At 41.9% G+C, this 16,739-nt stretch overlaps 1 protein-coding gene across 1 annotated transcript in view; it reads right to left on the reverse strand.

Annotated features, from left to right (window-relative positions):
• Positions 1-682: 682 nt before the first annotated feature.
• The window catches only part of LOC149441198 (intercellular adhesion molecule 5-like), a 73,333-nt gene continuing 57,276 nt past the window's right edge, over positions 683-16,739 (reverse strand). Inside the window, exons 7-8 of the mRNA XM_089657639.1 lie at positions 13,994-14,257; positions 683-9,208 (exon numbers count right to left, since the gene is read on the reverse strand). Coding sequence (XP_089513765.1) covers positions 9,024-9,208; positions 13,994-14,257 — 449 coding nt within the window. The 3' untranslated portion in view covers positions 683-9,023. The remainder of the gene's footprint in view (positions 9,209-13,993; positions 14,258-16,739) is intronic.

Raw genomic sequence — 16,739 nt, forward strand, 5'->3', positions numbered from 1 at the left:
GGAGACCAGATATAGTGAATGCAGGGTCCGGGGAGACCGGATATAGTGAATGCAGGGTCCGGGGAGACCAGATATAGTGAATGCAGGGTCCGGGGAGACCAGATATAGTGAATGCAGGGTCCTGGGGAGACCGGATATAGTGAATGCAGGGTCCTGGGTTAAGTAAGAAATTTTTAGTGCAACATGTAGACCATTATGCATTCATTGGGTATCCGACCTGATACCCAAATACCACCCTACCCGTAATCTTCGCTCCTCACAAGACCTCCTACTTTCTAGCTCCCTGATCTCCACCTCCCACGCCCCGACTGCAGGACTTCTCCAGGACTTCCCCCATCCTCTGGAACTCACTACCCCAATCCATCAGACTGTCACCTTCCCTCCTCACCTTTAGGCGAACCCTGAAAACCCATCTCTTCAGGGAAGCCTACCCCACCCTCACCTAACAGCCGATCTCCTCCACTCCTCCTACCACTCTATCCCCCACAGCCACTTCCTCCTGTACCACTATCCCCTCCCCCCTAGATTGTAAGCTCGAAAGAGCAGGGCCCTCGAACTCCTCGTGTATTGTTTTGTTACTGTATTGTCTCATGTTCTGTCCCCCACTATAATGTACAGCGCTGAGCAAATCTTTTGGCGCTATATAAATACTGTATAATAATAATAATTATCACATACACACTTTTTTTTTTAAGAAAAAAAGAATTTTATTGCAAAAGCCTTTAAATAAAACATTTCAAAACAATATTTACAGCCAGGTATTATCTTATCAAATATCTTAAAGTGGAACGGTGGTCAAAATAAAAAATATGAATGATGCAGTCTATCACTAGCATTAACACAGCAGTTTTTGTTTTTTCTTTTAAAAGGCCCTTTGAAACATAGTTGTATTACTGATTGATCCTGCCAAAAAAAAATTATTTTCCATTGGCCAAGATGCCTGGCAGCTTTAATTGATATGTGTAAATATTTTTTCCAAAAGAAAAGAAAAACTGTTACTGTCTGTTATTGTCAACTAAGCAGGGCTATAATTTGTATTTCCTCTCGCTTAAAGTCCATTTTAAACTAAATGTGGATTTAAAACAACCCTGTTGTGTGATTTCTTTGCTGAACAAACAGCGTTGTCACCCTGTTCAAGAAAATGAAAAAGTAACAGATCTACTGGCAGGATAAGCAGAAAATAAAGCTGTTAAAGGAGAAAAACAACTGTTGTGCTAATGCTACTGACAGACGGCTTCATACAGTATATGTACTTTTTTTTACATGTAAAATAGAATAAAACAGTTATTGAAAAGGCACAAATCTCCCCAAACCTACCCGTTGCTACCTGAAACACTACAATTTGATCATGGGGTTTTGTATAAATGTACAATTTGTCAAAATTGGGTGGCAGAACCTCCTAGCTTGAGAAAAGTCTATTTTCCTGGAAGTGCATTCTTGGAATAGTATGTGGGCAATTTACATGGCACCACATTCCAATTAACTACTACACAAGATACTGGAAATGAACTCTAAAAATAAAGTATTTTGTGTTCTAGTTTTCTAGAAATCAGTTACAAAATTGTTGGTTGAACAGTGTCTTCATCCAATCATATGCAGTCAGATATTTAGACAGCCGCTGGTGCCGGCTGTCAGAATGCAACAGCTGTCAGGGCAGATGCCTACATCCATGCTGTTTAGTGTGGAAGAAGGAATCTGTCAGAAACCGATACATGTCTGGCAGGGGCAGGATGACAACTCATGGGGCCCTAGGGCAATAGGGGATCATGGGGCCCCTGTGTCCTTGCCCAAACTCATTAAAGCCTATGAAAAAGGTACCAGGGGCATCTCATAGGGCCCCCTACTGACCCCGGGCCCTCGGGCAGTGCACGAGTTTCCAAATGGTCAGTCCGCCCCTGATGTATGGCTAGCCTTAGTGGTCTTTTCATCACAGCTCAATTTATTTTCAGGAGCTGCACATTGTTTATCACTCAAACATGAATGCAAATGATTACTCCATGGTCTAGAAGGCTGGCATAACTGTTGAACAACATGATCAAAAGTGATCACCTACTTTCTTGTTGAGAATGGAAAGTCTTTTTTAAACCCCTTTATTGAGACATAAAATCTAAAGTATACTTGGAAAATGAAGACCGCTGATAGACATGAGAACAACTATGAGGAACAAGACACAACTACGAGGATCGAGTTAACTGAAACTATCACACTTCAGCTTTCTTTCTTTCTTCTTTTACCAGTTAGATAATAAAAGTCAAACTTTTAATGGTTGGCAACACTTTTATAAAAATGTTGGACAAAGGCATTAGGGTACAACCCGTCCATGATCGGGGCACTTTAATTTTTTTCATGAGTTTATGAATAAGTATTTAAAGGCAAATTTGTCTTTATTAAATTTTGTGTCAAAATAAACAGTATATAGCAAGTAAATAATGAGAACAGAGACAAGGAAATGGGTATACAAAAAAAAAAGAAAAAACCAATACAGATATGACTATGATCTATGAGGATGAGGGAAAACGAGTCCAAATAACATCAGGATGTGGGGATCAATAACATAAATAAATAAATCAGCAACTAGGAACAGTCATGTATTTTGGTTTTGTGCTGCCCTAGGCAACAAAAAAATCGAAGCCCCCCACCCCGGGGGAGAGAGCCTGGCACCGACCAACACCACCAATCCTACCCCCAAACCCCCCTCCCCCGTGAAGAGAGCCTGACATTGACCCACAAACACCCTTACCCCCCACCCGAGAGAGCCTTCCACTAACATACAACCACCTCCAGCACCCCCCCTTCCCAGGGAGAGAGAGAAAGACACTCACCTTCACAGCTCTGAATATCCCTAGGAACAAGAGTCAGGATCTGCATACACCATCAAGAAGCCTGCAGCCTCTCTCAGATCCCACCTGGTCCCCATAGTGCATGTGCCCATTCTTCTGGGGGGGCAGTGCAGCCCCCCTGAAAAATGCCACCCAAGGCAAATGCCTTGTTTGCCTTGTGGTAAATACTCCCCTGACTAGGAACCCAAAGGACTCCTGGGATACAAGAGCCGACATCCCAGGAGACTTTGCGAATCTCCTTCATACGTCATCGCCTAGGCGGCCGGGACCAGAAGTGCAGTCTTTGCACATAATTTAAAAGTATTTACAATACATTTCAGGGGGCATTTTTCAGTGCTGCCCCCTGAAAAATGCCGCCCAAGGCAAATGCCTTGTTTGCCTTGTGGTAAATACTCCCCTGACTAGGATCCCAAAGGACTCCTGGGATACAAGACCCAACATCCCAGGAGACTTTGCGAATCACCTTCATACGTCATCGCCTAGGCGTCCGGGACTAGAAGTGCAGTCTTTGCACATAATTTAAAAGTATTTACAATATTAAGAAAAATATATGATTATCCTAATAATGCTGGACACCACAGGAACAGTATTAACAGAGGGACATTAAAAAAGAGGGTGGAACTTCGCTTTAACATAGGCCATCTGAGTATACAGTGAACACGTACACTTTACCAGTACACAATCTTGCAGTCTAATGTGCAATGCAAAACAGCCAACACATGTCTATGGTCTGCTTTGAAAGTGCAGTACAGATATGGGGGTGAAGAGACTCAACTAGTCACCCCACCTAAAAATGATAGCCTTGAAGGAGTTTTTGATCTGATCACACCTACCAATCCAGGTTGTGAGTGATCTTGTCCACCTTATATGCTTCTACTCATCCTTTTAATTACATTACCATACAAAAGAAACCAAAAATGTAAAAGGAGGAGTGGGACCCATTATCATTCACGGTAGGAGGCAGGAAACTCAAAGTGTAGATATCTTGCTACAGGAGTTTCCAAAATGAATAAAGGACTGTTAGGTGGCTTTAGAAAAAGGCATCTAACAAAAAAAATCTATATTGTGTGGAATAACTCCTCAAGGGAAGTTCATTTAATCTAAAAGCCAACGCTTACTTTAAAGCAGAACTACTTTGAAATTCTATCCAGTCAGTCTTGTGATCCACACACCTTTTCAGTTTCCTGTTCATTAGAGGTCACATTGAAGAGATCCTCCCTGAACAACTCCCCCTTCATCTTCTAGTATCTAAACGCATTGAATTGAAATCACTGTGCAACACAATAAAGCCCCTATTGGTTCAAAGTACTAATCATAGGAAGATAATATAATACTGACTTCTGGTTGTTATACTAGCCAAGATTAAAAAATTTTTTTTAAGAACTACGTAATTGGGCTTGGTGTCTTTTTTTATTTTTTGCTTTGAGTTCCGCTTTAAGAAACTTTGGCATGAAGCTTCTGCATACAATTAAAGATAAACATTACAAAACAGCTGCATTCTCTCAACTGGTTCCTGAGATTTGTGAAGCTCCAGAAGGTATGATACATACAGTAAGGTTCTTTATTCACACAAAGGGTCCAATCAGGTCTGCCTGTCAGTTTTTCTGGCGGACCTGGTCAGACCCTCCAATCACGCCTATGGATCGGCGGGTGTAAACGGTCTTGTGTCTGTTTATACCCACCTACGTCCAATCTGATCTGGTCCGCTAAAAAACAAACAAAAGTAGATCCATCCCCCTCTGTTTAGGCAGAACAGATCAGAGGGAAGTCGGGTGTACACGAACAGCTGAGACCATTTATTCCAGGCCACCCATAGAGCAGAGCTGTGTCCACTCTGCAGAAACTGAGTGGACACTGTGATCTACCCACTCTGCTCTGTTCAGCAGGGGATTAGTGAACAGATCCCTTGCTGATCAACATGGAGCCTGTCCTGCATGAAAGAGGCCTAACAGTTACAGATATAATCTAGCTTATGGGACGTATAAACATTACAATTTTCACATTTAAAAAAATAAATCTTTGTACAACACACATTGCTATTGGATATGAAATAAAAACATATTCTGAGATACACATAAATGCACAGAATTTGAATTACAATTATTTTGCCAATAGGAGACAAGCAGGAGGAAATGAAAGATTCCCATACCAGAATTCCAGTACTAGTATTGTTTGCTGCTGGGTGTTAATCTTTGATGTAAAGCAGGGGTCTGCAAACTTTTCAGTACGAGGGCCACATTGTGTATTTTACAAATATCCCTGGGCTGAAAAAATCTCTGTTAGTACCCCCCTTCCATCAGGATCCTCATCAGAGTCCCCCCTTCCATCAGGATCCCCATCAGAGTCCCCCCTTCCATCAGGATCCCCATTAGAGTTACCCCTTACATCAGGATCCCCATCAGAGTCCCCCCTTCCATCAGGATCCCCATCAGAGTCCCCCCTTCCATCAGGATCCCCATTAGAGTTACCCCTTACATCAGGATCCCCATCAGAGTCCCCCCTTCCATCAGGATCCCCATCAGAGTCCCCCCTTCCATCAGGATCCCCATTAGAGTTACCCCTTACATCAGGATCCCCATTAGAGTCCCACATTACATAGAGAGCAGTGTGGTTCAAGCAATGACCAAAGGCAGCCTCTGCTGACCTTACTCCTCAATGTGTGCACATTAGGGACCCTAGCTGTGTGCTGGATGTGGCCCTTGGAACTTATTTTGGAGACCCCTGGTGTAAAGGACCCCATCACAGGAGAGGTGAGTGTACTATCAAGGGATTACCTTTACATTAGAGAGGGTTAGGGTTGGGGTTACAGGGACAATTCATGTACAGGACAAATTATAGGTAGCGTTAGACAATTTGACTCTCACAGTACTGATTTTAATGTGCTACAAATGAATGCCAACAATGAGTTAAATCAACAGTTAGCAAAGTGCCTGTGTAGGTGTAGTCCTTACCCTGAATCATTCATATTAATCAGTACTGTAGGGCTTGGAGAAACCCGAGTTGTATGAGGAGGTATGAGTATTACAGTTACATATATCTTCTAAAAAGATTACATTCCATAATCAATGTGCACCCTAATTTGGTAACAACAATTACAGCAGATCACATCATACAGTATAACATATCCATAGCCTCAAATACTGTCAATACTTGTAATTATTTGTAGATGTCACTTTTAAAAATTACATTTTTTACCACATTATATTTAGTATCTGTATTCTGTCCCTTTTCCTGCCCTGTTCTGCTTGTCCTATGCTGTCTATCCTCATTCCTGTCCTATTCTATTTATCCCCCATCATTGTCCTTTTCTGTCCATCCCCATTCCTGTCATTTATTTTCCTTTTCCCATTTTCATTCTTCTCTGTCCCTTCCTATTCTGTCCTTTCCTGTTTCTCCCTTATGTTATTTGACCCACCCTATTCTGATCTCATCTGTGTACCCCATCCCGGTTGTCTATCCTAGAGTATCTCACCCAGGGTTCCATGGAACACTAAGGTTCCTCCAGAGGTTGCTAGGGGTTCCTCAAGCAATGAGCAATTTCTGACTCTCATAAGATCCCACTGATACTATTGATCTTTTTAGGTATCTATAAAGGGATAATTCTTCCCAATGACCACAAGCGTAAGGGGCATTCTTCCCACTGACCATCACACTAATGTATCATGAGTTGTAGATATAGTAATTTTTAGCAATGGTTCCCTGAGACCGGACAGCAATTTCCAGGGTTCCTAAGAGCTTTAAAGTTTGAGAAAGGCCAGTCTATCCCTGTTCGATCTTAATTTGCTTCTCTGTTTCTGTTCTAGTCTGCATTTTCCATTCTTTATTCTCAAAAGGTCATTGTGTCCAATATTATTATCATTATTATTATACAGGATTTATATAGCGCCAACAGTTTGCTCAGCGCTTTACAAAATGAAGGTAGTCCTAGACTGTGAGCTCGAAAGAGCAGGGCCCTCGAACCCCTCGTGTATTGTATTGTTACTGTTTTGTCTCATGTTCTGTCCCCCTTGCTGTTGTACAGCGCTGAGCAAACCCTTTGGCGCTATATAAATACTGTATAATAATAATAATTGCAGCTACAATACAATTTGGTACACGAGGAAACAGAGGGCCCAGCTTGTTAGAGCTTACAATCTAGGAGATCATTCCTTTATGTCTAATACATTTTTTATTCCATCTGTTCCATCTTAAATTTCAGTGATGGTGTATGTCACAATGCCCATGGTAACCCCACTGGTCCTTACACCATCCAGTCTTGTTGTTTCTACTCTGTTAGCCTTCAGTTCCATCCTTTCCCATATATCTTTATTTATGTCCTTTTTGTAGCTATCCTGCACCTTATGCCAGTTACCTCCAAACCAGTTTTGATGCCAAACTTCAATTTAGGTTTTGTCATAGTCTTTTGTCTACAATTCCATTTTACTTTTAGTCACGTTTTAGTCATCTAAATTATTTTAGTTTTAGTCGTATTTTAGCCGACTCAAATATTTTAATCAACAAAATTAACACTGCTTGAAACTGCAGATGAGGGCTGGTAGCGGCCCTTTGCTTGCCTTTATCTAGCCCCTGGAGCACTATTCCCCCCATTGACACCAATGATGGGACATAATTTCTGACTCTTACACCAACAATAGATCACTATCTCCCCCACCAATACCACCGATGGGGCACTATTCCTTCCGCTGACATCAACTACAGGTCACTATTCCCCCAATGACACCAATGATGGGACACTGTTTACTCCCACTGATGCCAGGATGTTTTCTACTCTCGCTATCCACAGTCAGACCCCTAAAGTCTAACTGGCCCTTTGTTTAGAAAGTCTGGAGACCCCGCTATATGCTATGATTTTATTCTATCGGTCGTTCCTAGTTCACTTCCTACCTACTCTCACCACTTCACTCATTGCCAGCTCTGTCTATCCCCTTTCTTATTCTCTCAGATTCCTTTCCAGTTCATTATATTTTATTTTTAGACATGCAATAGAATTTATAAATAGCCCCAACAGTATTTTTCCATATCTATCCATTCTGATCAACCGTCCACCTACCCTGTGTATCCTTCTGTCTTGTAAACAGTATCTTAATCTATCCTGCCTATCTCCGACTCCATCCTTTGTATATCGAGTATACAAATCTTTTCACATTTATCACAGTTATTATGTGCTAGAGTTCGACATGTGCTCTGCCAATTCTATCCCGTAATATTCAGAATTTTAGTGTTTTCCTCTAGTATCTTTCTCTAAAAAAGTTTTATTCCCAGACTATAATAATTTGTTGCCAATTTTGCAAAAACATTAAATACAGAAGAGGAACACACACATATATAGGAGGGTACAGTAATGGAGGTGTAGGTAAGTTACACAATGCCAAAGAAACACACACAGAAATTGAGATCTGTACAAAATATAAAGGATAAGATCCATTGAAATCTATTGTCCAGGCCTAAAAGAATTCAAATGACATATTAGAAGACAGGATCCTCTCTGTATACAAGCTTCACACCCAGATTGTTCATACGTGGACGTGTCCCAAGTTTTTGTCTAGGCCTGTTTTTTTTCTCGGACGTAACTGCATTGTGAAGTATGCATAAAAATCAGTATTTGGCCAGGCTATACATTCAAAATGTCTGTGCTGACAAAACCGTACAGGCCAGAAAATTATACTTAAAATGTTACTAAACCCATATCAGTAAAATCAGTCTGTATATGCAGTAAAGCAAGCTTGTTATGCTCACTGTGGAACCTAAGGGGTTAATCCTCTGCTTTGTGTAAAAAGACCATTTGATCCTGTCTTCTCTGACCCTCCTCTTGTTCAAATGTCCACCTGATAAGACAGACTGAACTTGTAGAAACATGCACATGCTCAGTTTAGTTTGTATTGCTAGAGACTTTTTTTTTTCTTGGGAGAGTTCATGTGATCAGCACAGGGCCTATCAGCACTGTCCAGACCGAGGTCAGGGGTTCTGCATCCTCCTACAGCAGAAAGAAAACTCCTCCTCCAAGCTTTATCCAGTGCTCTCTTGAAGTTACAAGACTGCTCTAACTGCTGATGAGAAAAGGTATTTAGCAGTTTATATTTACTAAAATAATTGCATTTCCATGTTCTGTGTACTGTGGGAGATCAGATATAGTGAATACAGGGTCCTGGGTTTAGTAACACTTTAAATGAGAAACTACCAGTTCTAGACTGAGCTATTTTCCTGCAGTGGAACTTCTGTACTATGCGGATTATTTGGTATTCGTCTCACAAGATCATAAAACCCCTTTTTCCCATTTTGCAGTAGGTAGTGAACGGCAAGGCCTAGTAGCAAAACTGCTATTGCACCGCCCACAGCGCCAAGAATAGCTGCCAAAAGTTTTGTGTTATCTGTAAAATAAAAGCAGGAAAAAAACAAATCAGTTTCACACTTCCTCCAGAAATGTATTATCTCACCTGAACACATATTTTTTACATTATCAATTAATCGACATGTTTCTACAGTAATGAAAGTCTGCTATACCATATTGCTATTATAGTTTGAAAGGAAATAGAGCATTTTGACTGAGCAAATCATTTTTATATAAAAACGTTTAAATGAATAGAGTTGCCAACCTAGGAAAGGACATATTTATTTGAAGAATTAACAGGTGAAAATAAAGGGGAAAATAAGCTATAAAAAAAGAAAAATAATGCAGTCTCTACATCTACGGTTATTACTGGTAAGCTGCAATATATTTCATTTTCGTTCTTGGATTTGGTTTAGATACATTTTAAAGCGGAACTGAAGTCCCACTGTAAAAAAAAACTGTGAGCAGGCAGGCTTTTATTGCCTTCTCCTCCAACACTGTAAACTGAGCTGCACATGCGCAGCTCAGCTTACAGTGCCAGGCCGGTCTCCGAGTTCCAGGATGATGGCCTCCTGCACATGTGCAGCTCAGCTTACAGTGCCAGGCCGGTCTCCGAGTTCCAGGATGACGGCCTCCTGCACATGCACAGCTCAGCTTACAGTGCCAGGCCGGTCTCTGAGTTCCAGGATGACGGCCTCTTGCACATGCGCAGCTCAGCTTACAGTGCCAGGCCGGTCTCTGAGTTCCAGGATGATGGCCTCCTGCACATACGCAGCTCAGTTTACAGTGCCAGGTCAGTTCCGAGTTCCAGGATGATGGCCTCCTGCACATGCACAGCTTAGCTTACAGTGCCAGGCCGGTCTCCGAGTTCCAGGATGATGGCCTCCTGCACATGCGCAGCTCAGCTTACAGTGCCAGGCCGGTCTCTGAGTTCCAGGATGACGGCCTACTGCACATGCGCAGCTCAGTTTACAGTGCCAGACCGGTCTCTGAGTTCCAGGATGACGGCCTCCTGCACATGCACAGCTCAGTTTACAGTGCCAGGTTGGTTCCGAGTTCCAGGATGACGGCCTCCTGCACATGTGCAGCTCAGCTTACAGTGCCAGGCCGGTCTCCGAGTTCCAGGATGACGACCTCCTGCACATGAGCAGCTCAGCTTACAGTGCCAGGCCGGTCTCCAAGTTCCAGGATGACGGCCTCCTGCACATGAGCAGCTCAGCTTACAGTGCCAGGCCGGTCTCCAAGTTCCAGGATGACGACCTCCTGCACATGAGCAGCTCAGCTTACAGTGCCAGGCCGGTCTCCGAGTTCCAGGATGACGGCCTCCTGCACATGAGCAGCTCAGCTTACAGTGCCAGGCCGGTCTCCGAGTTCCAGGATGACGGCCTCCTGCACATACGCAGCTCAGTTTACAGTGCCAGGCTGGTCTCCGAGTTCCAGGATGACGGCCTCCTGCACATGCGCAGCTTACAGTGCCAGGCCAGTCTCCGAGTTCCAGGATGACGGCCTCCTGCACATGCGCAGCTCAGCTTACAGTGCCAGGCCGGTCTCTGAGTTCCAAGAGGACGGCCTCCTGCACATGTGCAGGAGTGACGACATCTCCCGCCGACCAATAAAGAGGTCCAAAGCCCGGCACTCAAAAGAAGATGCAAGCACCAGCGCAGTACTATTGGACAGGTAAGTATGGAGACTTTAGTTCCACTTTAATGCCCAACTTCAGGCACAGCTATTTTTTTTTTTCATTTGGCACACTAAAATACTGTATATCTAAACACACAAGCAAAAAATGTATATATTGCAGATTAGATACTCTTTAAAGCCCAACTCCAGGCACGGCTACATTTTTTTTTTAGAAAAGGATACTGCTGCTCTACTAATATCCTACATTGCAGAAGTCCTAATTGTGAACTGAATAGACACAAAAAATACAAACTCTATCATATAGACTGCGCATACAGAATGTGACACACAAAAAACATATTCGTAAATATAATAATAACCATAATTAAAAATAATAATAAAAAACAACTTTTGTGCAGTCCCAACATGTGCAAATAAAGTGCAAGCGTGCTGATTTCTTGGTAATGGATTCCGTAATTACAGTGACAAGTGCTTCATAGTGCTCAGACTGGTGCCCCACATGGATTTACACTCATCATCCTCCCATGACCACCTATCTCTAGGTAGGTCACTAGCGCTTTGTTTGGGACTGACCCAAAATGCCACATATTGATGATACCAATACACACTAAAGCATATCTAAACACATAAGCAAAAATGTAAGCAGCAGCTTACCAATACTTTTACTTTTGGGGGTTTTTTGGGGCTTTTTTTCTTTATTTTCACCGGTTGATGTGGCCAAGAAATTTGTAATTTTTCAACTTTCTGTAACAAACCAAGTTGTCCAGTTGACCAAGCTGTTAGAGGTTTGGGATAAACCATTTGCCGCTGACAGGTAGTGCTTACAATGGCCAGCTTTTATTTATTTGTAGAAAAACTTCATCCCAAAAGAAAAAAAATGTTGTTTCAAGTACTTAAAAAGTGTTAGCTGGAGTTCAGCTTTAATTTGCTAGTCAAGTAACATTTTCATTTGTAGCGCATCTAATCTAAGGCTGGCCATACATTATACAATTTTCTTGAGATTTTTGGTTTAGATTTACCAAAAACCATATAATAGGAGGTCAAACCTAGCAACACTTTCAATTGTATCCAATTAGGCAGGCTCTTGCACTACATAGTTGAAGGTAAATCTAAAGGAAATTGGACAGAAAATTGTATAGTGTATAGCCAGCCTAAGACTACCCTCTCCATGTGCACTATTTATTCCTGCACAGCGCTGTCTCCACCTCACAACTAAAAATGTGCTGTTACCCCTAAATCATCATAACAACTCCAAATGTATACAACCTTTTGAACACAAAGGAACCCCTGAAATTACTTTTTGATCTCAGGAAATCCCTACTAAAAATGACTGTATCTACAACACGTAAAACATTAGTGTGATGGTCAGTGAGGAGAATGCTCCTTACACTTTTGGTCATTGGGGAGAATTACCCCCTTATAGATAGCTAAAAAGATCAATGGTGTCAGTGAGAGCCTTTTTGAGAGACAGAAATTGCTCGTTGCTCAAGGAACCCCTAGCAACCTCTGGAGGAACCCTAGGGTTCCATGGAACTCTGGTTGAGATACCCTGGTATACATAAACAGCTTCAGAAACATTTCCAAACTTATCATAAACCACAGAAATGTTCTTAACCACAAAAAGTCCCTTTCAATATTAGTAGCAGCTGGTCCTGATGACGCCAATTGGCTAGGCGAAGCACATTGGGCAGGACTTCCGGTGATATCACGCCCGATCCATGGAATGCACGCCGCAGTGGCGTATCCGTGACTACATGCGGTTTTCTGTTCAAACATATGTGACTGTAATGGCTTTTTCTTTTATCAAAAAGGTATTTTAATACACTATGGCAGTTCCCCCTTGTGTTGCCATTTTATCGAAAAAAAACCCCAGGAGGACCGGATCCACAGATGTGGTGGAAAGAGCTGATAAACAACAACAGAGGAGTATAGAGTCTGAAAACCATTGAAAAGAACCCGGGAAGGTAGAATCCACAAGTGTGTGAGACTCATACGCTGAAAATCACTGGGTCAACAATTTTTGGTGAGTGTGGGAGTTCAGGGGGAGCACATAAAATTTGTCCTTGCATGAAGCACAAAGAAGAGGATATATAAACTAAGATTGCTCTGGTGGACGTTTTATAAGAATGAGCACCTAAAATTGAATGGGGCTTTTTGTGGTTAACCCTTTGAGGACCAAGGGACGTATTTGTCCCATGTTTTTAATTGCGTGTATCATCTGATTAAAAACTTAAAACTCTTTTTTTTTTTTGGTTTGAGGCAAAATATTAGTTCTTATCAACAAACAACAAATGGATCTAGCTTTTTGCCAATTATTTCATGAAATGGCTTAGTTACAGCAACTGAAGTGTACGAACTTTAAAAACAAAAAAAATTGATTCTTTTGGTGTTCCAAAATCTTACGGTCCTCAAAGGGTTAAGCACATTTCTGTGGTTTATGTATAAGTTTGGAGTTTTTTGTGTGTATACCTTGAGTTCTTTACATATACATTTGGAGTTGTTATGATGATTTAGGGGTGATAGCACATTTTTAGTTGTGAGGTGGAGACAGCACTGTGCAGGAATAAATAGTACACGTGGGTTTCCTAATATAGGTTATTAATGAACAGTGGCAGTCTTTTGTGTACATAGAACACCATTTTATTATCTTACTTATTAATTTATACTTTTATATTGTTATACCATAGCGCAGTGAATACACATATACCGCCTCCACATGTTAGCCATGCTGCTGTGTAAGGGTGGTTCTACTATGCCTCCATCCAGAGTGGAGCCCCTTTAAGATAGGAAGTGAGTTACTGGCTTGATCACCAGGTGAAAATAAAGAAAGCAAAGAAAACTAATGCAGCCCCCAACTTTAAGGAGTGTTAAGCTGCAAAATATTAACGTGTTTGCTCGTTTAGATAAGCTTTATCATCTATATACTGTAGTACTGTAAAGAAGGAAGCAGAGCCTTTGAGAGGTTTATCTTCATATTCAGTCCTAGAGAAACAACAGAAAGTGAGAGGAATTCTTAGAATTCCATATAATCAATGTGACAGTATTTCCCTTTTTAAGCTGGCCATAGAAGGATCAAAATTTGGCTGGTTCAGCAGGGTTGCTTAGGAAGCGCATGGGTTACTGCAGTAGCAAACAGTAGATTTCCATTTTTAAATTGCTTTTAATGTCTCCTATCATTACTTACCACTCTTAACTTCTAAGTGACGTTGCATGGATGATTGCCCATGTCTGTTACTGACGTGGCAGGTGTACACTCCGCTATGGTAAGATGATGCTTCTTTGATGGTGATGGAGCTGCTGTTTCGGGAGTCCACCTGGGCATTAGGTGGGATTTCCCAGTTGTACATAGGAGGGGGCAGAGAGTCTGAATAACAGGTTAAATTGACAGAATCTCCTTCACTAATTGATGATGTTGTTGAGATGTCCAGTGTAGTAGGCCCTGGTGGGTCTGAAAAACAAAAGATATTTATGTATATTATGTATAATGTTTGTTTATTGGGTTTTCAAGTTATATACAAAGTTTTACTGTCTGACATATCATGGTCCATACATAAAAAGAGCGTTTTACAGTGCATGACCCATTTCATGACCATAATACAGCCATTATCAATCAGGGTCCATGAAACCCTAGGGTTCCTCTAGCGGTTGCTAGGGGTTCTGTGAGATGTGGGTGATTGACCTTCCATTTGATGGTGTCCATATGGTTCCAGGCCAACACCAACTGGCAGAGGCAGCAGCATGACACCAATGATCTTTTTAGCATTCTTCACACTGATCAACAATGCAAGGGTAATTTTTTCATTGGCTCGATGAATTGGTTATACTAGGGGTACACTGAGACTTTTGATGGTAAACTGATGCACTTTTGCAGGTAAAAAAATGTGCATTTATTATTTTTGTCTACAGGAGCCTGGAAAGCACTGCACCAGCAATCAGTAGATCGTGATGCCATGCAGGTCTCCTGCAGACCTGTCAGAATATCCGTTTTTGATACAGGGATGTACAGCTAAGCAGATATTCTCACAGGACGCTCCAATGAACTACCACAGCGCTCCGCAGTGCCGTAATGGTTAATTGAAAACTACAATCCCACAGCCACCAGGACTTGTAGGCACTCAATACACAGAACTCTGCGAATGAGTGACGTGACCGTATGGGCAGAGCCCCACACAGCCGCGCTGTTTTCAAATGTGACGGCTAGTACGGGGAAACTTCTCCCCGTATTATCTGTAGGAAGGAGGGGGGGCGGCTGTGGCTATAGGAACATGAGGGAACAGGTGGAACATGTAACATGTTCCAAAGGTGACCTTATCCTTTAAATTATGTTATATTTCAAAGGTCCCCTGGGGTAAAAAAGTTGAGAAAGGCTGCCATAATAAGCCAATCAATTGTGAGACAGAACAATTATAAAAATATATAATAATATACTGTTGTGTTATAATTCGAACTGATGACTTTATAAAACTAACACCCCCATTTCTTCATGGGATCATGTATAATGTGTGCAATTTACATCACTATGAAGGGTGAAAAACATAAGGAATACATAGGATTAGAAAGAGGAAGGAAAATGGAGAGGAAGAAAAGTGGGAAAGAAAAAAACAGGGGGAGAGAGTATATGCTTGGAAACATGGAGTTTACCTCCTCCCCGGGTCATTCCCATCAGTCCAGTAGGTAGAGACGTTACTTTCCTGACTGGTTCTTGAAGAGCTTCAAAGAAAGATATACAACTGCAGAGGACCTAAAATGGCCCATCAGAATTATGCAGTTTGGGAAGGTTCAGGACTACTCTGTTCTCAATGTATCATTTGTTCAAAGGATTCAATCTCGTTCATCCCACACACCCACTCACAACTTATAGAACCCGGGCAGACCTCCACTGCCTTGCTATAACTGTGCTGCCATCAGAAGTCACGAAGAGATAACAAAAGATATTTAAAATTAAATTTACAGTGACAGATGTTTACAAAAACGTACAGAAAAGCTAACATAGGTTTTCAAAGTGGAACTGACTTCAAAAAGTGAGGATTTGCAATGTTACTTGGAACACTGAGAAAAGTAATTTTGCTTAAGTAGTCTCTGTTAGGGAGACCTAGCACCCGGTGGTTGGTTTCAGCTAGCCTCAAGGAGAGGGCCCTCCAGACCTTCTGACTAGTTGGACCAGACTGCCTTGCTCCTGATGGGAGGCTTGTGTCAGGGATGGGTCTTTCCTCTTTGGCAGGGGACCAGTAACATGTGCACTTATATGTGTGTGTTTTGCATGCAGTTTTTTTCGTTCACATGTTGTTTAGCTTTTTTGGCTAACCCATGGTGGGCTCAAATAAAAGAAAAAAAGTGGCAACTGCTTAGCAAATCTACATTGAAATCTATCTGTCACGTTCCATAAAACACTAGAATGTCACAGAGACATAAAAGCAGGCCTGGCTAGGTATCAGCAGTGAAAAATCCCATTTGTCTGCATCTGAGAACTAGTTTTATTCATAATGCAATGAGCAGGCTGGAACTATGTTTTTTTTTGCAAACTTGCAGCCAGGGCTGGGCCGAGGGGTAAGCAGAACAAGAGGGTGCCTTGCCTTCAGCAGGAGGGGGCACAAAAAGGACAGGGTCTGCAGCCTGTGCTGTTCATGGGAGGCGTACTTTGTCTTTTTCACCCTGGGTGTTAAAGGATCTTGTCCCAACACTGCTTACAATTAACTAGAGCTTTGTCCTTTCATGATAAAGCAGCAGGTTTGCTTTATATTGGTTGAAAACCGCAGACATGAACTATGAACAAAGCATATTCCTACATAGTGTGTACTTGTCTCAATCCAGATCACTAAGCGTCATTTCTCACTGCTTCTTCCTTCCTCTATTATCAGCATGAGTCATGTCTGACAAGTTTTTCTGACAACCAAGAGAAAAAAGATGATGGGAAGGGACCTTCAGCACAC

The sequence above is a fragment of the Staurois parvus genome, unplaced genomic scaffold (assembly GCF_062004578.1).
Source record: "Staurois parvus isolate SC_StPar_1 unplaced genomic scaffold, SC_StPar_1.0 ptg001014l, whole genome shotgun sequence".
Classification (NCBI taxonomy): domain Eukaryota; kingdom Metazoa; phylum Chordata; class Amphibia; order Anura; family Ranidae; genus Staurois; species Staurois parvus.